This window comes from Pogona vitticeps, chromosome 1, assembly GCF_051106095.1.
Source record: "Pogona vitticeps strain Pit_001003342236 chromosome 1, PviZW2.1, whole genome shotgun sequence".
Classification (NCBI taxonomy): Eukaryota; Metazoa; Chordata; class Lepidosauria; order Squamata; family Agamidae; genus Pogona; species Pogona vitticeps.
In genome coordinates this window covers 196,534,516-196,560,219 of record NC_135783.1, presented here as the reverse complement: position 1 = coordinate 196,560,219, position 25,704 = coordinate 196,534,516, and the positions used below count along the sequence as shown (strand labels likewise).

General features: G+C 47.4%; 2 protein-coding genes and 1 long non-coding RNA gene across 3 annotated transcripts in view; 1 reads left to right on the top strand and 2 right to left on the bottom strand.

Moving 5' to 3' along the window:
• CERKL (CERK like autophagy regulator) overlaps positions 1-3,446 on the bottom strand; it is a 58,734-nt gene extending 55,288 nt beyond the window's left edge. The window contains exon 1 of the mRNA XM_072980953.2: positions 3,009-3,446. Within this exon, the coding sequence (XP_072837054.2) occupies positions 3,009-3,339 (331 nt within the window). The 5' untranslated portion in view covers positions 3,340-3,446. The remainder of the gene's footprint in view (positions 1-3,008) is intronic.
• Positions 3,447-3,506: 60 nt separating this feature from the next.
• LOC140702227 (uncharacterized) lies at positions 3,507-9,263 on the top strand. The gene is made up of 2 exons (XR_012081323.2): positions 3,507-4,169; positions 5,541-9,263. It is a non-coding gene; the product is annotated as an uncharacterized LOC140702227 (long non-coding RNA).
• Positions 9,264-18,878: 9,615 nt separating this feature from the next.
• On the bottom strand, positions 18,879-23,547 carry NEUROD1 (neuronal differentiation 1). Its single transcript, XM_072980958.2, has 2 exons — positions 23,428-23,547; positions 18,879-21,608 (listed from the first exon to the last, which is right to left on the bottom strand). The coding sequence occupies exon 2, from the start codon at positions 21,596-21,598 to the stop codon at positions 20,372-20,374; it is 1,227 nt and encodes a 408-aa protein (XP_072837059.2). The 5' UTR covers positions 21,599-21,608; positions 23,428-23,547; the 3' UTR covers positions 18,879-20,371.
• Between the last annotated feature and the right edge of the window lie 2,157 nt (positions 23,548-25,704).

Sequence of the window (25,704 nt, the reverse complement as noted above, 5' to 3'; positions counted from 1 at the left end):
TGCTTAATGCAGTGAAAGGGAGAAAGCAGGAACAAGTCAATGGAAATAAAAATGAGATTTCGAAATCAAAAGCAACCGACAAAAAAAAATATGAGCTATGCATAACCAGTAAGTCTCACCTGAGAATGTTTCTCCCTACACCCAAATCATAGAACAAAAGAGGGTCCAAACCTGACAGCACAGCTAAAGAAAGAACGTGTGTGTTTTGCGCTGTCAAGTCAGAATCGTCCTAGAGCGACCCTAATAGGGCTTTCAAGGTAAGTGAAATATTTAAGGCCTGGTTTTACCAGTTCCATTCCCCCAGAACCAATACTAGTTGAATATTCCACAATGCCAAAAGAACACCAAAACAGAGAAAACTGTAAGCAGCAGAGCCATCCACTTTGTTGAAAGTAAAAGCCCACATTAAACAGAAAAAGTAACCTTTCTGAGTGGGTTAGGTCGAAGAAGACAAAGGATTGGCATGCCAGTACTACAAGGTGGGAAATCTAAGCCGGGGGGGGGGGTGGGCAAATCCAGATGAAACTGCAGAGCCAGAAGGCACTTGATCAGCTCAGTCAATAGCATGCAACAAAATGCTGAACCACATGCTACTAAGAATAGGCTAGCAGATTTAAATATGTGAACGTACATTCTGACTTATGCTGATGATTTTGGCTATAAATTCTTCATTTTTTTTAAAGATTCCAACTCCCAGAATTCTTCAAGAATTCCCCAGGCAAAAGTTTGAGAGTTGTTGCCCTAGCTAGAGCATAAGTAGTTCTGTGCAAGGTGCCCCCTACAGAGCCTAATGGGCAGTGAGGCTACACCACCTATGGCTCCAGGGAGCACCGAGGCAGGCTCAATGGTTTTGAAAGTAGGAAAAGGCTGAAGAAGCAACTGATGGAGGCAAATACAGCCTGTCTGTAGACTTGTGTTTTGGGGCCACACATCCCACCTGGGAAATTCCTGGAGAATCCTGGGACCAAAAAAAATCATGAAATTTCCATCTTCAATTTTGGCTTGTGAAAATCCAGATCACTGTAAAGCACTAATAAATCTTGTGAACAAAGAGGCAGAAATGAAATGACTGGGAGACATCTCTTACTGTCTTGAAGGATGAATCTTTCTTATGAATCCGGATGCAAAAAAAAAGAATAACCTCTTGAAAGACTAGGCCCAAGAGATAGCCACTCAGCAAGTACCATCCATGAAAGAAGGATACTTGATATTAGATTAATACAACCAAACACAGTGATAAGTACAGGTTTAAGTCCAGATGTGGAAGCAACTGTTTGTCCACCAAGAAAAAATGGGAAGCACTCAAAAGAGCAGCAAGACACCTAATGTGCACTGTACATCCGAAACTATGAGAGGCAGGAAGAAAAGATTCCAAGATTGTGAGGTGTGCACTTGTAAGTGGTCAACTGCTACTGGTCAGCTGGACCTGTGACACTACTTACTGAAAGACAGCCAGAACAAACCTATTCCACTATGGAGAAGAAGCCATTTCCTAGACAAGCTGAGAACAAAAGACAGTGGCATTACCTTTCACAGAGGCCGGAGGTTGACACCATTGCTATGTTAACTACCATTAGGCTGAGGTAAAATTCATCCATGGAGATTATTGAAAACAATCAAAGGTGTACAAGATATGGCTCACCAAAAGAGTGAATTCATGTATGTTGTAATTCGACATGAAGCATTGCTTTGTAGGAGATATGCAAAGAGAAAGAACTCCTAGAATACTGACCAACTGAAGAGATGGCAGCTTATACTTTGATCAAGCCATTGGGCAAGATCCAACCCCAGAAGTTGTGAGAAAAGATGAAACCCACAAACTGAGTGCGAATTCTGTTGTGATTGTGAAGGTAAGTAGAGGCAAATAGATGTAGTTTCCTGAGAGGTAGCTGTGTTTTTCTGTTCAAGTACATCAGGCGAAATCTGAAGAAATGAAAAAAATCAAAACAAAGCCAAAAACATGTGGCACCTTAAAGACTATTATATTTTAATGCAAGCTTCATCAAACAACCAATGAGCATTCAGAATGTGAAACTGAGTAGAATGGGGTGAAAAGGGTTTAAACGGATATTTTTGGTTAGCTAGTCCCAAGGGGTAAGGTGGCACAGGTTTGGAATTCCAGTTGTATTGTGTGTGCACAGACATTTTATGTTAGTTTTATTACTATTTTTTAAAAAAAAGAATGTGAAACTGATATTTCATCGACACTTCATTCCATTTCACTATGTTTCCATATGTCTGATGAAGTGGATGTGTCCACCAAAGCTTACATTAAAATATAATGGTTAGCCTTTAAGGTGCCACCTGTTTTTGCCTTTGTTTTGTTTTCTTTCTTCGGATTTCGCCTGATATAGACGCAAATAGTGAGCTATATACTTCACGGATTGCCCCTTTGGTTAGCCAGAATTAGGATCCTATCTTTCCTATTCCAAGTTATTTCTTTAATAAACACTCAGGGTGGGTTGGTTTGTTGCTGTCCTTAATAACCACTGGGAACGTGAGAGGAGCTGCATTCCGCTCAGCGTTCTCCCTCTTCGGGGACCCCGATGCACCACGTCAGCGGCTTGCAGGACCTCCTCTCGCTCGGATGCCGGTCGTCCAACGTCGCCTAGCTTCAGACAACGCCGGGATTTGCCCCCCTCGCGGACCACCGTTTTCTTCCCTGGGCGGCTCAGCCCTGCTTGTTCACTGGGGCGATTCAGTGGCGCTGCCCGGCCCGGCCCTCCGGTCGGCGGGGACCCCCCTCGACAGCAGGAGGCTTCTGCTCTCCCCACCCACCCTCCCACCCATCCCGACCCCGGCGGAGCCCCGGCCGCTGCGGGGGAGAGGGAAGCGCGCCCTCTGCCGCCCTGCCCACCAAGGGAGGGAGCGGAGGGACAGCGCGCCCGGGGGAGGCTTCCACTCCTCCCGCCCGGGCTCGCCACTGGAGCAAGCCAGCCCTCCCCCGGTCCGGTCCGGTCCAGCGGCTCTCCTCTGCCCGGCGCCAGCCGCGTTCGCGCCGCCCTCACCTCCGACGCCCTCAGGCCGGATGGGGCTCCAGCTGAGCCTCCGGGCGCTCAGCACCACGTCGCAACTCTCCTTCTGGATCTGGAAGATGCCCCTGAGGAGCGGCTGGGCGCCTCCGCTGCCGCCCCCCGCCTGCACCTCCCGCGCCCGGGTGCCTGGCCCCACGCCGCCGGGCTCCCGGCTCTTCCCTGCCTCCGCCTCTGCTTCGTCGTCGTCGTCCTCCTCGGTCGCAGAGGGGCGAGAGGCGCTCCCTCCGCCTCCCAAGCCGGCCTCGGCCCGCCGTTCCCCCTCCGCGGGGCTTTCGGCCCAGGCGACCCGCCGGTGGCGGCGCATTCCGTCGCCCGCCCCGGCAAAGGCTACCGCGCGAGGGGGACGACCGGGCTCGCGTCCCGGCGGCTGCCAAGGTAGCGGCGCCTCCCTCCTCCCACCGGCCTGACGGGGAGCGGAGGGCAGGGCTTTGGGAGCCTGACGCGCCTGGCCTCCTCCCCACCCACCCACCCACCCCCCGCTCCCGGCCAGGCTTTGAGGCCTTGCCCTCCGGAGAGGAGGGAGAAGCCCCTTTGGGGGGCGAAAGGCGGGAACCTTCCTGCCTCTCTCCCCCCCCCAGAAGGACGTCTTTCTGGCCTGGCGAGGCGTGCTTGGGGCGAAATGAAGGGGGGGGATGAGGGGGCGGGAAGGCGAGGGGCAGGAGCAAATCCTCGCCCCCTGGACGGATTGACCCGGGACACTCTGCAGACTCTGTCGGAAGGACTGCTCTGTTGAGCCGAAGGGAGTGGAAAGATCCGGCCAGCGCAAGTGCGGACAGAGGTCGGATTTTAGCAGGAGGTCGGGTCCTGTAGAAGTTAATGTTGTTCCAAGCGGCAATACATTCGCGCCTGTCAAAAACATGACCAGGAAGGACCGCAGAAGGGACAGGCCGCGGGGGGGGGGGTGTCCCCGAGTTGGTACAAATGCAGGAGGAGAGGACACCACTTATTGGACTGGTGAAAAAGCAAATAAGAAAAGCCTGGACTTTTGTCTACAGTGTTTCTGTGCGATGCATGAAGAGGAGGCGTGCTTAGCCGGAGGAAGTGGATTTCATCTAGGAAAGCTTGCAACTTACTTACTTTTTAAGTGGCCCAATAAAAGGCATCACCCACTGTTGCTTTTGTGGAATCCGGAAGGTATTCCTTCTTCTTCTTCTCGTCTTGTGTTGTCCTATTTTCCTTAGAAGGATTAATAATGGCATTTAAACACACAGTAGGGAAAGCCTTCTTTCCATAAAAGCTGGTGGGACATTTGGCACTGACATTAATGGACTCTGGCTTTCGTCTCAAAATCAATATCCATGCCAGTTTTTGTTTTTGTTTTTTATGAAGCTGTGTCTAACTGACAGTTTTCCATCCAAAAGTAATATGATGAATGTAGCATGAGTACATGTAACACTAAACTCTGTATAAAAACAGCCATAATTCAAAAAACATACAACTCAGGATTTATAAATATATAATTTTTTTTCATTTTTCATTGCTTGGGGCAATGATGATCCCTAATATTCTACTTCCACACTCCCATTTTATTTCATTGGTATATAAATAATTAAATTTCCTGAGGGCTAAATATAATTAATGATCCACATATGGAACATTCATGGGGGGAAAATACCCTTCCTCATTTCAGCCATCTATACTGCTTGAAGAATTTCCCATCTGCCCAGCAACACCAAACTGGGTTCTGAGGTGCTAGGAAATTCTCCAAAATCAGGATTGGGCACCCTCTGATTTTTTTTTTTTTAACCAAGGAATTCCGTTCCCAATGACATGGCTAGCAAACGTGCTGAATTTTCGGTTGCCAGTCCAGTTAGAATCTGGGTTGGAGAGCTCTTGAGAGCCATGCTTTGAGTTCCTGAAACAAACATGAAATCAAAGGTGAAAATGTTAGGAGGAAAGAGTTAACAGTTCACCATATTTTTCCATGTATAAGACACCCCCATGTATAAGACTTTTCTAACCCAAAAGTAAGAACTTAGTAAGCGTAGGGGAAAAGGGATGAAAGCACAGCAGGATCGCTTTGATCCCTGTTTTCCCTTCCACTTGTTTTTCTTCTCTCCTCAGCTTACTTCTGTGTACAAGATGACCCTCAATTTTTATTCTAAAGATTTTATACAAAAGTATAGTCTTATACATGGAAAAATACGGTAGTTAACTATTAGGGAGTTTTAAAACCTAAGAATTAAGTTGGACATGCAATTTTTAAATTGTTAATGTTAAATTATTATTTAAGTTAGTTGACTACAGTAAAGCCTTACCAGCGAAAGAAAATAGAAACATTTTCCTCCATTGTTTTTCTTTCCCCTGGAACCCTTCTTTGGAGAGAAGGAAAGAGCTACATGGATTTTAGAATACAGAAGCAGGTGATATCTTTAATTGACCTTTAAGAACATGAAACAAAAAGAAAAATCAAATAGCAAGCTTTCAATGATAAATCATCTTTAAGGCTGTGCATCAAGTTCTTGTGGGCAGTTTCAAACTCATGTACTGTTTTTAATGTCCCAGATTCACACAACAGATGGAGTGGACTCTACTCTGTTTTGAGAGATGGGCCATCAATTCCAAATTGCTGAAGAGGAGCTTGAAACCAACATGCATGCTTGCAGCTGCTTCTGTCTAAGAAGCTCGCCTGGCCTCAAGAGATATTTTATTTCTTTTTCTGAAAACATGTTTATTTTTCAGTAAAGTACATATTTCTGATATTTTATATGGAGGGAGAGAAGCTGAGTCTGCTCCTTGTTCTGTAAGAACACAGATTTAAAATGGAGGGAACATCTTCCTTTTTTATTCAATCAGATATGAGCACAACAGTCACTAAAGATACATCTACACATATCCGATTTCCCCTTTTATCTCTTTTCCCTTCTGAGAATAAAAGTCTCCCAAACTCACCCACACTGGAGGCTATGAGATCAAGTCTGCAAGAACAGATGGACAGAACAGAGAAGGAGGTTTGCTGCATACAGAGATGGCAGAAGCCATTGAATGGAAAGGGCTGGCTAATGCCCAAAGTCGAAAGACTAAATCCACAAGCAAACCAGTACACATCTCTGGGACCCCCATCTCACCAGAATGGACTGCATGCATGAACAAAACTTCAGGTCATACAACTCAGATCCAACATCCAATTCTGAGTCACTTGGCTTGCTCACTCAAAGATTCCCTCTGTATATCAAAGCCAGCTACAGTGTTGGGGCACATGTTAGCTCCTTCTCCTTCTTTGGGATGCGAACTGTTTCAGAGGGAGAAAGGAGTGAGTCCTCTTGCAGTTTTTAATTCTTAGACAAATTACACGAGTTGGGACAGAACACCGGCAAGGACGACAACAGGGGTAACTTTGCAGCCATAAACATTGCTTCTCAAGTTTTTTCTTCTGTAATGACGAGGTACCATAAACCAGTTTAAGATCCAAAATGTTTCTGTCAGTTTATACATAATTTAAGGGTGTGACTAGATGAGGAATTGTTCCACAGTTTGATCAAGTCTGGGGATTCACTCCTTTCCCCAGTAAGCACATGACAGAAGAGTGATTGTGTCCCCGATCTATGCTTTCCTGCACCTTTTTGGCTACCTGTTAGGAGCGAGTGTATTTTTAATGTGAGTAGCATTGCCCAATTTGGATTTGGTTCCAGTATGTATGATCTCCAGGATCAAACCAAGCAGATGTCTTAAGCTTTCCCTTTGCTTAAGCCACTTCACAATCTTTGAAAATTGAAAGCTTTCTCCCATTCCCCCATGGAGGGGCAAAAATAGGAAGCGAAGGTGTTTTTTTTAAGGCTTTGTAAGGCATTACTCATGTGATATGCCACATTTTTTTAAAAAAGGAAAGTGACATGTTGTATGTAATGTGACAGATAGCTTATGTTTCCAATGCTAAGATACATATTTACTATTAGCTGCCTCAAACTCAATAAGGAATATGTTTTTGAGAGTAATGTTTCTTTATTAGTGGATAAAAAATTCCAAGAAGATCCAAGACTCTCCCACAGAACTGTCCGTTTGAGAGCGTGCTGATGATGGAAGACGAGCGCCTCCAGTAGCATTTCCCCAGTGGGGGAACAGGCATTTCCACGCCATTCAGACTCTCCTTAGACAGCCATCCATCCTGGTGGGTTAGAATCACTGACTAAGAAGTGATGAAGCCAAGGGTTTGTTTTGAAAAGCAACAGAAGAAACAGAGAGAAGTAGCTTTTTGTGAAGATCACTGAACAATACTAACAAACATCCAGACATACAGTACTTGTTCCTTATGATCTCTGCCTCTTAATTCATGCAGTCACAAAACAGATACTTAGCTCATTTGCCTCTTTTACTTTGCACTAAATGTAATTTAAAGAGACACATTCCTCCAATGCCTTCTGTTGCACACATGATCCACTCTTTTTACTTCGCTGAAAAAGCAGGTAGTCGTCTTGTTACACTCCTGTCAACACTTGCCCCCTGGTTCTATTTGATAAAATGGTCCAACCGTAATAATGCTACATACTGTGTATCACAGATTTTATCTATAATGTATAATAATGTTAGTCTTTTATTTTGGTGGAAATAAGTTGCAACCAGAGTAGGCCCATTCAATCAGTGAGGGTTTGGTGAGTCAGCTCTGTTCCATTGATTCAATGGATCTGTTCTAGCTGCAGCTTACTACTGAACTTCAGCCATTGTTACACCACTCTCTGGTAATGCAAAGTGCCAGAAAAATAAGAACTGCTGTTCAGTGCCTAAAAATATTCAACAGGCAATCTAATGTATACATTAAGAACAATGTTGGGCTTCATTCTGGATTGCCCTATTTGTGACAGCATACTAAATACATATTTCAATATTTTTCAGAGTAAAACACTGATTTAAACAACTCATTTGCAGTTTTTTCAACCCATCACTCTAATATGCATTAATATATTTTAAGCAGATAAGTATCGGTGGAGGAGAAACCAGTTGCAGTAGTGGTCTTCCAGCTAAATAGCATATTTAGGCCATGCTAGAGTGCATAATAAATCCAGTCATTCTAATGCAATCTACTTTGATAGAATATAAATAGATGTACCTTATTTTTAAAAAGTGTGGGAGGGAGCTCTACTACAACAAAGCAACAAAGATGTCTAACTTTTGTGCAAATAGGTCTGCCACCTTTACAGTACTAGATGCTAGCCATGCTCAGTGAATATTAATTATTAACAACTTCACTGAACAAGTTTTCTATGGACTGAAAGAAGCCATCTCAGAAAAGTTGCAAAAACAAACCAACCACATTTATACAGTATGTTAAGTAATGACCTGGATCCATCCTTACTGTACAATCCTAAACTGGTCATACTGGCCATGGGTAGTAGGCCAACTGAATCTGTGCTGATTCAAAACTCCTCCCAGCCTAGGGATGCTGGAAATTAATTAGGACAACCCTGTGGGTTAAACCGCAGAAGCCTCTGTGCTGTAAGGTCTGTAGACCTTCAGCTGTAAGATCGAATCCACCTGACGGAGTGAGCGCCCGTCGCTTGTCCCAGCTCCCACCAACCTAGCGGTTCGAAAGTATGTGAATGCGAGTAGATAAATAGGGACCACCTCGGTGGGAAGGTAACAGCGTTCCGTGTCTAAGTCGCACTGGCCATGTGACCACGGAAGATTGTCTTTGGACAAAACGCTGACTCTATGGCTTGGAAATGGGGATGAGCACCGCCCCCTAGAGTCGAACACGACTGGACAAAAATTGTCAAAGGGAACCTTTACCTTTACCCTCACCTTGGCCTAACTTTGGGCCAGCGCAGAGGTTGAACCCCAATGCTGGTGAAGGTTTGGATCTGAATTAATTCAATTCTTCTCTACCTGTTCTCTGTCCCTGTATTTTTCCCCTTTATGTTGCCAGATCTTAGACATTGGTGCAACCCTGAGGGGCAGCCTGCTCTGTCGGCAGATCTCTGAGATCAGCCAGCAGAAGGACATTCCTGCTGGCAAAAAAAACACTTTGCACCGCTCTCTATCTGGTGCATGTTTTATTCAGAATTGTAATCTTTATCTTACTTAGAAGATCGATTGAAATTCATTATACTTAGCCATGACTGAAATAAGTAAGACTAAGTCTGCATTCTATCCAGTCAGGCTGAGAGGATTAAAAGGTTTTTGTTTGGGGGGGGGGATATCTTTACCTTGTGCTGCTTTATGTCCTGCCTAGACTTACTTTAAGAAATTAAAGATGAGGAGATGCCTTCTGAATAAACTTGGATTGAAAACTGACTGTCAACATAAGGATGACTTTGTCAATGAAATGACTACTTCCAACAGACATATTCTACCATCTTGTTAACATGCTCAGTGTTGTTGTTTTTTTTAATTTGTGTTGATGGTGTCAAAGTTGTGTGGAAATGTTGACAATGGCACATGTTGCTGTGAAAGGTCTTATCCTTTTCTATTTTTGCTACATAAATGAAAAGGCTGCAGAGTTCTTCATGAGAAAAAAAAATACTGCCTGGGATTTTCAAAACATGCGGGAAACATAAAATAGAACATCAGTCCACGTAAGGGCTCAACCAATATCCCATTCCGTTGGTTTGTTCTCTTAATTAGTGTTTCTTTTGAGGTTTGGCAGCAATTGATGTTTCTTAGACCTCAGAAGTCGACTGCATTGGCTGGAGGAGGTGAAACTTATTATTAGCTGTGAAAAAAAAAAGGGAAGCACATTGAAAAGCCTTCTCATGGTTTGCAAGTGCCTTCCAAATTTTCATTAAACATTTAAGGGACTAAATTTGCAGAATATGTTCCTGATATTGGCACTGGTTCTGCTGATTTCTCTTATTAGATGGACGCACTGTGTAAAATGTGGAATGCATTCATGCATAAACAATATCATTTTTCATAAATTAAAACCTCCCCTGCAGAAGGAACATCTGTGCCTGCCTTTGAATAAAAGATGGTGGCATCTGAGTTACCCTTTGACTGACTGGAAGAATCCTTCTAGTTGGAAAGAAGGCACTTGGCCAAAAGGAACAAAACATGGGGCCTTTTTCTCTCTTTTTCCTTTTCCTTTTTCAGAAGAGTGTCATTCTACTTCTCATCATTCAGGACGAACTCTCTGGAACAAGATAACCAAGTGCGTAAACCCTGATCTGCACCACTGCTTTTCATCCTGCTGCTTTTTTAAAAAAAAGGATTAGAAATCATTTATCTCATAATTATATTTGTAATTTATTAACTAGCAGTTACCTTTCACATATTATTAATTGAGCGACATACAGTGGGTTCCATGGAGTTATTTTAGATGTACCTGGGGGCTTGAGTGGGGTGTTCTTACATAGTTATATGTACATACAAAACTGTGTGCACACCCTTTTTGTTTTTGAATGGTAAACTGTCATGCCATGTTGCAAAATGATTTTCTAAACTCTCTTCGTTTAAAATATTACTTGCTGTGACTGATCGGAGTGGGGTTTTGAGAAGCAAAAGCTTGAAGTCTTCCAATGGCTTATAGAATTAGCACATGTTTTTCCATGTCCCTGTCATGGGCTTGGCAGATAGTTGATGAGAATGTGAAATTTGAAAGAAGCACGTCTTCTTCATTCCTCTTTTAACTTTTATTTAAAGTCAGGAATAAGTGGACTAAAGTAGCATAATTTCACTTCTTTGTTTTGAAATGGTACGGATATGCTTGTGATAAAAGGCTTTGGTTTTTATATACAGAAGCTTGTTTTTGTTGGCTGTTAGATTGTGTGGTGTTTATTCAGCCTGCATGCAGCAACCCTGAAATACTGGCAAAAAGGAAAGCCAGAATGATGTACATTACTTTAAAAAAAAAAGGATATAAGAAAAGGGGGCAGTGGCTCCGAGATCACGGTCTTGGCTGTAGCAGAAAAAATGCAGCATTTAGTAAGAGGAGCCAAAGGGCAGCTGAATACCTAGAGGGGGCTGGCAAAAAGTTATTCTTCAGACACCTTCTGCTGAGCCACTCCTCTGAAAGGGATTCATGCCAGGATCTTTCAGGGTTGACCTTCTCCATAGAGCCTTGTTGGATGAGCCTATATCCTTATGGTACATCACAAGAGCAGGATAGATGCCTCAAGATCAGATGTAGACAGAGGAACCTCCAGCCAGGCATTTGGAGCAGTTTGCAGTACCCAAAGGCAAAGCAGGCTAGGAATGCACCCCTCTGTGTATCAGTGTATTGATTTGCAAAAGAGCACTAAGTTGTGGGAGAGTTGAAGAAAATAAAGAACTTCAAGCAATGCCTTCTTTATAGGATCCTTTTTCCATTTAAAAAAAAAGAATATAGTGTTCTTCATAATAAAATAATGGTTGGTGATGTGTTCTCTTTTGGTTGGTTGGTTGGTTGGTTCGTTGGTTGGTTGGTTGGTTGGTTGGTTGGTTGGTTGGTTGCTTGCTTGCTTGCTTGCTTGCTTGCTTGCTTGCTTGCTTGCTTGCTTGCTTGCTTGGTTATGGCCAGGATATGAATATGAATGATTGACTTGAATAGAGACTAGGTTTTAAAATTGCAATACCATCTTAATCAATCAAGAGTGTGATTTCTTTTCAGGAAAATTTTTGTGACATTCATTACCTTCTTTTTTAACATTTTATTCATATCTAGACATACAAAACTTAAAGACATTTAAAAAATCTAACAAATAACTAACAAAAAACACAACTAAACATCCTCCCTTCCCCTGTGGATCAGAGATTTCACCATCATCTGGTCATCAGAGTATCTTCAAGGGGTCCGGTGAGCACTAAATTCCTGCCTTTTTCTCGGCCCAATTATATACAGTATCAGCTTCCAGCTTTGCTACACAAAATCTCTAACTTGGTCCCATTATGCCTTTGAAAGCGTGTCTAGTTCTGCAATGTCCAATATCTTCTTTAGTAACTCATCCATCATTGGTGTCTCTACATTCTTCCATTTTTAGGCCCAGAGTAACCTAGCTGCTGTGAATATATACGTATAGTAGACTATATTTTATTTTCTTGTCAATAACTTCTGGCATTATATTCAATGATAACATTTCAGGTTTAAAACTTAATTTTTGTTGAACAATCTCTTTTGCCATTTCCCAAACCTGTATCCAAAATTTTTTTTTGCTGTTTCACATGAACACTATGTATTATCATAAGTACCTGGATTTTTTTTTACATTTCCAACAAACATTGCTGATCCCTTCTGACATTTTTGCCAATCTTACAGAGGTAAAGTGCCATCTATAAAACATTTTAAGGATGTTTTCGCTAAGATTCACTGGCTTGGTCATTTTATGATTCTCTTTCCACATCTTTGTCCATTCATCAATATCAATATTATACCCAAAGTTTTGTGCCCATTTTACCATCGCCTCCTTCACCCTCTCATCCTCTAAGTCGTATTCTAATAAGTATGTATACATTTTTTAAAATTATTTTCTCATTAGTGTAAATCCTTAATTCATCCACCTGGACTTTCCCCTCAAAAAAGCCCATAATTTTGTCCTTTTTATATCTTGATTCTAATTTCAACATTGACCACCAATCTGTAGCTAGACCCAATTTCTCTATAGCTTGTTTATCTTTTATATTCTGGTCTTTGGTTAATAAGTCTTTATACGTGAGTATATGCTCCCTTCTGATTCAATACTTTCAAAGTGAATGCTTTTATTGGTGCTACCCATACTGGAATTTTCTTGTAGGTTTGTATTTGGAATTTTTGCCATACTAAGCAGAGCGCCTTCCTCAGGATATGTTCTGCAAAATGATGATTGTCGTTTGCATTTCCCATACCACACATATGCATGCCAGCCCATTTTTAAATCATGATCCTCCAATTTCAATAACCTTTGATTTTTTAGTGTTATCCATTCTTTTATCTAGACCATAGTAGATAAAGGACAGAAATAAAGTAAAAGAAATTTCAGCTGTATAAAGAACTTGGGAAAAATGACACCTCTCTTTTTTTAGGTAAAACTTCTTGGCTTACAAATCCTGTGTCTTGTTTTTAAAAATAACATTGACAAGATATTATAGTATGTATACTGCAGGCTAGTGCTGGGATACATAATCAAAGCTGTGTCACGAAAATAACATAGGCTGTGTGTATTTCACCCAGAAAGATTTTTTTAAAATAACTTTTTAAAAAAGCAGTATCCATTCAGCCTGTAGTAGTGGGCAGTATTCAAGCCACAGTGGCAAGGGAATACTGGCAGGTCACCTGGCTAGAGCAGAAGGGATGCAGTAGGGGAAGGACTCCCTGCCAGAGGTTAAACAGCAACCCCCAACTCAATGTGGTGTTGCCGTTTGGAGGCCGTGGTTGTTTCGTGGCTCCAAACGGCAACAAACGGAGGAAGTGAGTGAGTGCAACAAGAGCTCATGAGACAACAGTATTGCTGACCCCAAAACTGGTCTGGAGCAGATCAGCTTCTAAATGGGAACCTTTGTTTTTGTCTTCTCGAATTTTATGGAAAAACAATGTGATGTAAGTATGTATCCTGTGCAATCTATCCCAAAATCCATAAACCTCAAGGCAATTGCCTTCTGTCCTCTCAGAACCTTCAGATAAATATGAGGACTAGGGTAGAATGAGCACTGGAAAGAGTTCATTACATTCACTAGCCTTTAAATGTCCAGCAATCTGAGGTAGGAATGGAAAAATCTGTCAGTGTCATTTTTCCTTGCAATCAAAATTTTATTCCAGCTTAAAGTCCTTCCCATATGGAGACTTTTTTTTTCTAGGTCCATGTGAGAGATTGATATATCCCCCCCCAAAAAAAATTTTTTTATGAAACAAAGGTCCTCCACTTTCACACTACCTTCACTTAATCAATAAGCACAGAGAAGATCATTTCCCTGCCACATTGTTATGAAAAAGTAGGAATTTCTCAGGAAGAAAAAAAAAAGAATTGGCAATCCTAACATGACACAAAGGTGGCTGAATATAGAGATCTGTGAATGCAGCATTTTAAGAGTCAGACATTCACGGCCCAGGATGGACTTTGGATGGCTTCACATTCGCTCACATTATTTCCATCTCTCAAATCCCCAAAGCCTTTCCATCCCTAGTTTGAAGAAACTTGAAAACGTTGGTTAAGTTATTGCCGAAAAGGAACAGAAACAAAACGATCAGCCCTTCCTGACTCAGGGACAAAAGAGGAGATAACATGGGGTTGAGTTTATGCTTTCTTTCTCAGTGTGAAACCTGGCTACGTATCTCATTTCCTAGTTGCTAAGCATAAAGAAGAGACGGCTAAGAGCTGCTTTTCTGTTCCCTCAGCTACCGGTGCTAGAAAGGACTCCTGATTAGCAGGTTTCTACATTGCAGGCAGGCAGGAAGCAACATTAACTCGGTTTCTAGCTAGTAAAATCTGCCCTTCCTTCACATCAGTAGGTGAATATGGAAGTACCACCTTAACACCACTATACCTGAGATTATCCTAATATCTTTTGCTACCCAAGTCAAAGAACAATCTGTGCACAAAAGCAGACTTGACTAGGAACTGAACTTTTCCTGATCATTTTCCATGGAACAGCCCCCACCAGGGCACCTGAAAGCAACGGGTTTGCTTAGGAAACACAGGGCAGGCCATGTTATATACATGCCTGCTTTCAAACAATTGAACACCAACCCAAGTATCTACCACCCAAGGCAAATGCCTCGCTTGTCTAATATTCTTTGCTTTAAAAAAAAAACAACCCAAACTACTGTAGATGAAAGGTAATAACTGCATACCAGGAAGACAGACTGCAACCTATATAAGCTGCCCCGAGTAGACGTTGTCTAGAGGGGCGGAGTAAAAATTGAATAAATAAATAAATACAAAACATATATATTAAGAAATCTGAGGTGTATGCATTAATTTATTTTTCTTATTTTATGTACTCTGTTTTAGTTCTTCGTCATTTATCTGCTCATGGACAACGTTTTTCAGTGGCGCCTCTATAGGTCAAAATATGCTTCCGTACTTCAAGGCGATGCAGGGAAGATTCCACTTTAGAATTTAGAATAGGCTGGAAGGGGCCTATAAAGCCATCAAATCCAATCCCCCATTCAGTGCAGGAATCCAAGTCAATGGATATCAGGAAGAACTTCCTAACTGTTAGAGCAGTATGATTATGGAGCCAATTTCCCCACGAGGTGGTAAGAGATCCATCGCTGAAGGCATTCAAGAGAAAATTAGACAGCCATATGTCCGACAGATGGTTGTCCAATTTTCTCTTGAATGCCTACGGTACTGGAGCACTCATGACCTCTCAAGGTCATTGGTTCACTGTCATATGATCTAACAGTGAGGACATGCCCATTTCTTTCAGTCTCTCCTGATAGGGGAAGGAATGAAGCTGAGATTTTGATTGTCTTTCGGTATCCAGAAAGTATACTCCACCTCAACATATTTCTTCGGCATTGCAGAAGTAGCTGCAGCACACCCTGGCCCTATCCACTGCTTACTGGGATGGGCAGTATGTGTTCCCAGATAATTTTTCTGGCCTCTTCTGACCCTCATTTGCCACCAATGGCTGCCAACACAAAAGGGAAGGAGATACGTCCTTCTAGAAAGGAAGTGCACTATCCTATGCACATTTACAATGTTCCGGTACACTTTAGTGAACCACTGTTTCTGCCTCTGAATTTCAGGTGGCAGCACTCGGATTCAGAGGCAGCAGTGTCACCTGTTAGAGTTTTTACAACCTTTTACAATTGTCAGTCTCTCCAGCACTAACCAAGCATTCCTTCCTTGCCTCTGAATTCAAAGAGGGACCCTGTTCTGTCTCTTTTCCTCTCTTATGTATGTTAGAAGCAGTCAATGAGTCTGCTGAGGTCTGTTGCAGAAAGCGGTCGTGTTTGTCAGTTTGCTGTGTGACCTGTTCACTACTGCAAATGAAGAAAATGGTTTTTTCGCCTACTAATGTCTCAGAGTTAGTCGTTGAGATTGTAAGTGCCCAATAATGGGAAAGAGGTGGTCTACTCTGGGGAACTTGAAACTATTCTGCTCTGCAAAACCCTGCACTTCTGCTGTGCAGCTAGAGGAACTTAACCAAAATTCAAATCTCTGCAACATAGTCCTCAGTGGATTCCAGTCAAGAAAAGGGTTTCAGTTCTAGAGGAGTACAGTACCACACTCTGTGCTTTTTCTGCACATGCTTGGTATTATTAAATGAAATATATTCCCTTCATGTTTTGTCAAGCATTGGAGCCTCTGTGCTTGAACAGTGTGACCCTGTTGCACCCACCCATGTGGTGTTTTGATCAATACAGGAGCAATTTATTACAAGTGAGCAGGTTCAGATCTGCTGACTTGAGCATACTTGCAAACTAATTACAGTCATCCACAACAGAGTTAAGCTAACGCATGACAGCCAGCTCTTAAGGTCCATGCTGTATTGAACTAGGGTGTAATGAGAAACCAGACAGACCCTCGTAAGATATTTGTATATAGGACTTTAAGGTGGTCATCTTAGCTAAAGGTAGCTCCATAAATTGTTCCTGATCCTGACAGATGTGTTGCTGTCTTCCAAGTTAAACTATACTGAGAGAAAGAAGGCTGAGTGGAGTGCAGGACCTGATCCCAGGATGTTTATACTTCACTCAGCTCTTGGCCTTAGCTGATTTTTTTTTATTTTCCCTGGGTTGTGTTGCTCTTATTCTGTGTAAGCAACAGTGCCTACCAAACCATGGTACCAATGGTCATTTCACACACTATGCAACAGCAAACAAGTGTTAACTAATATGGCACAATCACTGCAGACGTCTCGTCAGAGGTACAAAGAGCAAACACACAGTGGACAGCACCAGTTGCCTTGTTACAGAGGAGCCATTCTTGTACATCGGTGAAACAGACACCCAATCTGAAGAAGGTTAGCCATGCTTATGTTGTGCTGAAACCAATTGACAGATTAGTTATGGCCAAATATGATCTCATTGATTTCTATGTGACATATGAGTGGTTGCTGCCAGGTTGTGGAACTCCTTTCCAAGATAAGTTAGCCTGACCCCCTCCCTGCTGTCTTCCCTTTGGCAGGCAAAATCCTTAATATCCAAGCAATCTTTAGGCGAGTGGGGAAGGAGATTTTAATGGAGGATGTTTACTTTTAAAAATTATTTTACATATACTGATATACTTCAAGATTGATTTAAACTGTTTTAATTCAGTTGTTTTAATATGATTGTACTGTATGTTTAATTCCATTTTTATTTAATTAATTGTGTTCTTAATTGCAGCCGTTTTTAACTGCATTGTAATCTACCCTGTGAGAGTGAGAGATGGACCATAAAGAAGGCTGACCACTGAAGAATTGATGCTTTTGAATTGTGGTGCTGGAGGAGACTCTTGAGAGTCCCCTGGACTGCAAGGAGAACAAACCTATCCGTTCTGAAGGAAATCAACCCTGAGTGCTCCCTGGAAGGACAGATCCTGAAGCTGAGGCTCCAATACTTTGGCCATTTCAGGAGAAGAGAAGACTCCCTGGAAAAGACCTTGATGTTGGGAAAGAGTAAAGGCAAGAGGAGAAGGGGACGACAGAGGATGAGATGGTTGGACAGAGTAATCAAAGCGACCAACATGAATCTGACCCAACTCCAGGAGGCAGTGGAAGACAAGAGGGCCTGGTGTGCTCTCATCCATGGGGTCACGAAGAGTCAGACATGACTTAATGACTAAACAACAAGTTTACCCTGGGTTCTTTTTGGGGGTATGCATTAAATAAATACTGCCTTCCCTGGACTGGGACCATTGTGCATGTTTGAGATCCCTGATTCTCTAGAAATTTAGTAACAACAACTATTAATTGAAGCAAAAGGGCCAAGTGAAAAAGGAAGGCAAAAGTAAATATGTGCCTGAAATCCTGGAGTCTCCATGCTGCTGCCAGCCCAGGCAGAGGGGAAGAATTTCCTGTCTTTCTCCAGAAGATCATCACCCACACCTCACCAAATTTTGGCAGCAGAAATTTCAGAACCAACCCATAATCTAGAGAAGAAACAGTAATAAGGGTGCAGTTTCATTAGGACTAAGAGAGGGGTTCTGTTGAATAGGAGACAGAATTCCCAAGAAGCACCAGAGGTCTCCTGTTTAATGAGTCCAAGAATAATTGGGATGGGCAAAGGGCAGGGTTTGCTTCTGTCTACATCCATCTACCATACAATAACCAGAGAACCATGTTGTTTTGGATAAAAGCACCAAGGTGAATACTTTGGGTTGGGAAATACTGGGGTGTGTTTGCTTTTCAATCAGAGGGAAGAGGAAGCGAAGGGCATATCACCTACAAAGTTCTGAACTTCGACCACCCATGAACATACACTGCCGTACTCTTGGGAAGGCTCAGGTGCAAAAGGAGGGGACCATTATATTCTCCAAGAAGGACGACCCACCCTGCTTCAGTTGAAAATACAGATGCAGAAAGATGTTGGTGTAGCTACAACACTTGTCCTGAGTGCCCTAGCTCAGTTCAAAGAGTCTAAAGAAAGATGAGCCAAATCCTGTGCCTTTTCTACTCCACGAAATAACCATGCCCAGCTCCCCAATTCCTTACCTTGGGCAAAAAGAAAGTTCTGTGGGGTCAATGCGGTGTGACCTCTTGTTGGAGTCAAAGAAGGAATTCCTTGAAAGTCACGGCAGACGGAGAGTCAACTGAACAGCTCTCTCTGTGGTACCTCATTGTTAAGGTATTTCAGCACTTCGGAGCTGGACAGCTCCACCGCAGCCTCGCCGGGCCGGTTAAGCGAATCCGTGTGACTTCCCCAGGACCGGAAGGACGCTCCGCTATCGCCAGCGGCCATACTTGCCGACATTCACTCGCGGGGCCGCCCAGCTCAGCAGCTCCATGCCCTACAGCCCAGAGCTTCGATCATCTCCCACCGTCCCCCTCCCTCCTTCCAGCCCCAGGGCTTTATTAGATCGCACCCGGACATACTTTTGAAAACTCCATTTTATTGTACAAATAATAGCAGTTGCACCTTTTAGGAACGGTTACAGTAATCCCATAGGAACTGTTTGCACTAAGGGAATGGAGGAGGGTGTGGGGGGGGTCACACTTAAAAAGAAAATGCAACATTGGACCGACTTCTTACTACGTTGTTGCAAAGGTGGTTTCCTACAATCCCAAAATGTGCATCACACGGTCATATACAGGGTTACGAACAGAATTACAGTACAGATTGATTTCAGTTGAACCCGCGTTTACATTTCGAACAGCACTTATTCCGGATTGCATTGGACATGCATAACTATATTGTTCTAATTACGAAGTCAAATGGTTTTTGGATTGGTTTGAATCTACTGACTACAATCGGCTTATTATATAACCAAACCATCATAAACCTGATTCGCTTTCGATTTCTGGACGGTAAATATGACAAAATCGTGGATTCATGTGCCTACATATAAGAAATCATGCATTTAACATTGTCTGGAAACTCTACTGTTTTCAAGTTATCTTTGTCCTCCCCGCCCCTCAGAATCGCACCACGCAAAGGGGTAGGATCCAAAGATGGCCAAGAAACAGTTCAAACTGAATGTGATAGTCAAGCAGCTGTTGATTTCGGGGGAAAGGAGGGTCAGTATTTGCTCTTTACAACACGAATGAATATGTACACCAGTTTTTGCTAGTTTGTACGTTGTAATCGAAAATCAAAGGTTCTTCCATCCTCTGAGGGAAAAACATAGAGAGCTGGTAAGGACAGGACAGGTTTCCTAAGAAACGCATCGCTGGTTTCTTGCAGTGTGTGGGGTGGGGGTGTGCGGGACCTAAAAGGACATCCGATGGGAGAGAGGTGCTAAGGCAACAGAATGACGTTTCTCTCTTCTTCTAAGCACTTTTTCTGCTGGTTTAAATTACTTAAATTATCTCGTATAAATTAGATAGAATTCTACTTTGTTTCCAACACGTATAAAAATTGATGAAGCTGCATGGTTTTAAAATAGTTTTATCAAAAGTTATTAAAATTCTGTACAAAATCACAACAAAATAATTCAGCATGGGAGAAGGTAGCAAGTAGGAAAAACAATGTTGATTGAAAAATAGAAATTTGATATATACTTTTTTCCCCAACTTTTTTTCCAGCATTATTATTCCTTTTGTAACTGGCCCGTGACTAGGGTTTTTATTTTTCCTTTAAAAAAAAATCAACACATTGCATAGATCCAAATTATTGCTCGCGATTTTTGTTGTGCCGATGAGATGGGAGAGGGTGAGGGCGGGCGGAGGGAAAAATAGGAAGGGTCGTCTGCATCTCTTCTGCTCAGCCCGGGTAGGCTGAGACCGGGAACCGGGGAGCGGCGGCGGGAGGTGCCAGAAGGGGAGCTCGGCCACTTCCGAAGGCGGCGAAGAGGACGCCGCTCCGGGGCGCTGGCGGGGCGGCGGGAAGGGGGCTGCTGGAGGCGGCAGCAGTGGCGGCGGCGGCGTCACTCGTGGAAGAGGGCGTGGAGCTGGGCACCCGCTAGGCGCTCGTGCGGGGCCGCCCCGTCGAAGGGCCCGAGGCTCTCGAGCTGGAGCTCGCCGCGGGCGGTGCAGGGGAAGAGCTGCCCGGGCGGCCCCTGAGTCCCCGGCGCCCCGGCCAGGCTGGCGGCGGCGGCGGCGCCCGGGTAGTGCCTGGCGAAGGCGAAGCCCTTCTCCAGCTCGCCGGGCGGCTCGGGCTTGAAGGCGAAGGTGCCGTGCACGCTGAGCGGCGGGCTGAGCGGAGCCTCGAAGGCCGGGCTGGCGGCGGCGGCAGCGGCGGCGGCGGCGGCGCACTCGGCCAGCGCGCTCTCGAAGAACGGCTCCAGGGCGGCGGCGGCGGCGGCATAGGCGGCGGGCGGCGCCTTGGGCGCGAAGAGCTGCGCGCCGTCCAGGGCACCGTAGGGCGGGCTGGGCAGCCCCGGCGACGGGTAAGGGCACGGGCACGGGTACGGCGGCCCGGCGAAGGCGGGCGGCGGGGGCGGCGGCGGTGGGGGCGGCGGCGGGCCCAGGGCCAGGGGCGGCGGCGGGGGCCCCAGCGCCGCGCCCGGCTCGGGCAGGAACGTCCGCGGGTGGAGCTGCAGGCAGCCGGCGACCAGGTTGGCGGTGGGCTGCGAGAGGCCCTTGCAGAGGCTCTGGACGAAGGAGAGCAGGTCGGGGCTGCGGCCGGCGCGCAGGATCTCCGACAGCGCCCAGATGTAGTTCTTGGCCAGGCGCAGCGTCTCGATCTTGGAGAGCTTCTGCGTCTTGGAGTAGCAGGGCACCACCTTGCGCAGGTTGTCCAGCGCCGCGTTCAGGCCGTGCATGCGGTTGCGCTCCCGCGCGTTGGCCTTCATCCGCCGCAGCCGGAAGCGCTCCAGGCGCGCCTTGGTCATCTTCTTCTTCTTGGGGCCGCGCCGCTTGGGCTTGGGGCCGTCGTCCTCCTCGGGCTCCTCGTCCTCCTCGGGCTCCTCGTCCTCCAGGTCCTCCAGGTCCTCGTCCTCCTCCAGGTCCTCGTCCTCCTCCAGGTCCTCCTCCAGGTCTTCCCCGCCGTTCCGCAGCGGGTCGGCCTCCGCGTGCCTCGCCTCCAGGTCCGCCGCTTTCTTGTCGGCCTCGCGCTCTTCCTCCTGGGACCCGAAGCGCTCGTCGGCCCAGCTGGGGGGCCCGGGAGGCTGCGCTTCCCCCACCAGCCCGTTCTCGCTGTAGGATTTGGTCATTCTGGCGAGCCTGGGCACAGGGAAGATCACATAGGAGAGGGAGTCAAGAGAAAGCGGGGGGGGGGGGTAGCTAGATCTGGAAAGCTTGCGGAGACTTAAGGGGAGGGGAGTGGTCCTCAAAAGACTCCCTGGCGCTACAATCCTGAACACACTCAGAAGGCAGTAGTTCACACAGTGACACTGATTTCAGTATCAGTGATACAGATTTTTACTGATTTTAGAGGGAACGTACAAAGACGCCTCTGTCTTTATGGTGTGTAGGGATCATTTGAATAAAAACACGGTTAAAATCAACGGAAACGTTAGCTTTGACTTAAACAGATTTAGTTTCCAAACATCGCCCCAGGTATATTCCTTTCCCTGTTCTCGGTCGGCCCACATTCCTCTTAACGGAATGGATTTTACAAAGCTTTCCGAAACTAGGAAATTTTTAATTTTCTCTCCACATCTCCACTACAATGAGATTTACCGTCTGAAATTGCATTATGTAACGTGTTTATATTCGTGCTGAGGGCAGTAAGGAGATTAGGAGCCAAAGGAAATTGGACTGGCAGAGCCGGAACAGAGAACGCAGTGCTCAAAAAAGAAAGAAAGAAAAGAAAACCGAGAGGGCGAAGGCGAGGAGGAAAAGGGCCAGTTCAGACGAGGCAAGCTGCCAGGAACTATTTCATCCAGGGCAGGATCGATCCCTTTCGGGGGGTCTCCACCCCCTCCACCTGTCCCCAGCCGCTGCCCCGAGTCCACCCGCTGGACAATAGCCGCACAGACGTCCCAACTGTTCCCAGAGTCAAGCGGAGCTGTGCAGTCGAGACAGGGATCAGGTGCAGCCCACCGCTCAGAAAGCACCCCACCACGCCTCCTTTCCCCCCTTTTTTTCTCCCCCTTTTCTTCTCTCTCTGTCTTTCTCTCTTTTTTGTCCCAGGAACTTTGTCGTTTTCGGGAAGAATTCTCTAGTGAGGCGAAGGGTGGGTGGAAAAAAAGGCCGACAGCCAGAACCAGCTGAGCGGCTAGACTCGCTCGCTCTCTTTCCGCCCCAAACGGGATCCAAAGGCAACAGTTGCGTCGAGCTGGAAGGCTTTTGCCCAGACACCCCTTCCAAGGCGGCCCCGGCGCCTCCTCCCCTTCTCCCTCGCCGCGGTGGCCATCCCTCCCGGTCGCCCTTAGGACATGTCGAATGTCGGTCCCCGACCTGGATCTCCAGGGCCGGGTGATCTCCCAGGAGCCGAGCCCTCCTTCCTCGGTAGGTCGGGAGGAGACCCTACAGCTGACTCCGGTGACGGGGTCGCCCTGGCGGCGGCCGCCTCCTCCTCTCGGGCGTCCTCCCCTGTCCCGCGACACCTGCCAGCCGCCCCAAAACAACCGCGCCAAGCCCTCTCCCGCCCCCGGGCGTCGCTCCGTCGCCCTCCGAGGCTCACCTGGACGGACCAGGGCGAAGCGCGGGCGCAAGTCCCAGGCGGGCCCCCGCGGTGCCCGCGGAGTCGACGCCCGCCTTCGGAGCGCTCCGGGGTTCCCGTCCGGGGAGCCCTCAGAAGGCGTCGCCCCGACGGCGAGCCCTCAGCCAAGACCCCGTCAAGCCCCGAGCGCGAAGGGGCCGAACAGCAGCCCCTCCCGGGAAGCGCGGCCGGGCCGGGCGGGGGGGGGGGGCTCGGAGCCCTCCAGGAGGAGAGCGGGAGAGAGACACCGGGGGGGGGGGGCTGGGGGGGATCCCTTGCTTGCTCCCGAGCCCCGACCCTTTGGGGGCCTCTCCCAACTCGCTCTCCCTCCCTCCCTCCCTCCCGCTCGCTCTCCTCCTCTCTTCTCTCTCCGAGGGCGCGAAGGATGCGCCTTACCTGTCCTTCCTCAGAGGCGGCGCCGTGGCGGGGACGGTCTCATCCCCCTGTTGCTCCTGGAGCGCTTTCCTCGGCTGTGAAGGCGCCCGGCTTTCGGACGGGTTTTAATTCCCCCTCCCCCACCCCCACCCCCACCCCCCCACCTGCGGGGCTACGCGGAGGAGACGCGGGTTATATGGGCGGGTGGGGGCGGGGGGGCGGTGCGTAGAGGCGCCCCCGGGGGCGGGCCGAGTGGGAAGCCCCGCCCTCCCGCCCTCCCCCCTTCTCGCTCCCCCGTCCCTCCCCCTCCCTCCGTCCCGCGCAGCGCCTGCGTCACTCTCGCCCGGCACGCGCCATCTGGCCACCCCCGCCAGGCGCCGAGGGGGGGTGAGGAGGGGGGTCACGTGAGCTGCCTATTTGTATGCCGCCCGGCTCTCCCGGCCGGCCCGAGGAGCGCGGCCATCTGTCGCCCCGCGCGCGACTCCGGCGGACCTGCTCCCGACCCGCCGGAGCGCTTAACCCTTTGGACCCCGGCAGAAGGCGCGTGTGCGCGTGGAGGGCAGCGGGTGCGGGGGGGGGGCGGGAGAGGAGGGCGCGTGTGCGAGCGAGGGGGAAGGGGCTCCCTCCATCACCACCACCCCCAGGCACACCCGCACACACGCACACGCTCCTCTCATTGTTCCCAGGAAAAAACCTGTTTGGCCTCTTCAAGGATGGGGGGAGCCCGTCCGCCCTCCCGCGGCCCCTCTGGGGGGGGCGCGTCCCGAGGCCGGCTGTGGGTCGCCCCCTCACCCCACCGGCAGGGACGGCGTTGGCAACCTGTCCCCGGAGGCTCCCTAAGAGGAGCGAGGCGGCGGCGAGCGAGCGCGGCCGGGCAGCCTCCGGAGCGACACCGGCGCCCTCCCGGGAAGCGAGACCTCCGGAGGGATCGGGGGGGGAGGCGGCCTTCCTCCGGCGGTTGTTCTCCTGTGGGTGCTGCCGGGCGGCTCCCGGGGGTAAAGGGCCCCCGGAAGGAAGGGAAATCCCCCTCAGGGGACGCCGGCCAAGGCCCGGGGGGCCAGGGCGCTTCCCTGCCTCCTCGCCTTGCGCTGCCCCCCCAAAAAACAATGCAAGGCCCAGCCCAGCCCCCCCCCCCGGTGGCTCGGCAAGGAACCTCGGGCGCACCTGCTCTCCGGAAGGGAAATCGGGCCGGACTCAAGCCCCAACCCCGAAGCCCCCCCAGGCCAAGAGCTGCCCGACGACTTGAGAGACAGAGAGCGAGCGAGCGCAGACCCAAGCAAGGGCAAGGAACGGGCCTTTCGGCCAGGAACTTCCCGACCGTCTCCATCATCATCGTTCCGAAGAAGAGGCCTCTGGTCCCCTGAAACAGGAATCCCCGCTGGGGCTTTATATAGAGTAGGAGAAGAGCAAAAAAAAAAAAAAAGAAACAACGGGTGCGGGCGGCCTGACCCCCCCCCCCCCCCACAAACTTTTCATGAACCTTTTGGGTTTCGGTAAGCCATACAAACCTTTCTCGGAGAAGAAAGGAGCCATCGATATTTAGATATTGTTCAGCTCAATACTTAGCAGCTCAGCGATCTTTCAAGATGGACAGATCGTTCTGCAATCTCGTCCCATTCATGAGCTAGCGAAATACTGGAGACGGGCAGACACACCGGCGGGCGGAGGGGGGGGGACGTCACATATTGTTGCGTGCCCTCAGGTCACTTCAATGGTGAGCCTAAGAGGGTGTTTGAGGCAGGTGAGATACTCGAGGAATAGCTTGTCCTCCAGGCCCTCCAGTGAGTTTCCAGAGCTCCTCATGGATCGGAAGCCAGGTCTCTGGAGCGCTCATCCTACACAAGCTCACATCTGGTGTGCACGTCTTACTATGCTATGTTGATCTGGATGGATGAAGGGCTGAGAGAGGAATCCCGAGCGACCTTGTGCTTCTTCAGTGCACTCCAAGACCCCCCCCCCCATCTGAAGTGTCCACAAATTCCAAAAAGTTTTCCCGAAGTCTCTCATCCGTGCGCCTCGGAGGTCTAAATATCCGCTTGCGCTCAGTTAGCAGGGCTTAGTTCACTGGGCGCTTGGATAATGTTGAGAACAGCACTTGACTGATTTGTGTGTATGTGTGGATCCTATTTCTAGGACTGAGAAACAGGTGTGAAATCGTTCTTCCTCCTCTCTCTCATATAGGGCAACCCCACATTAACTCTAAAACTTACACGCCCCCACCGTTCTCTGTTGTCAAAAGCATCAGAGTCTGTTGGCGCCTTAAAGATTCTTATTGGGTACAAACTTTTTTTTGGAGTT

Coding starts and splice junctions, on each gene's coding strand:
- NEUROD1 (XM_072980958.2), bottom strand. CDS start 21,598: ATGACCAAATCCTACAGCGAGAACGGGCTGGTGGGGGAAGCGCAGCCT.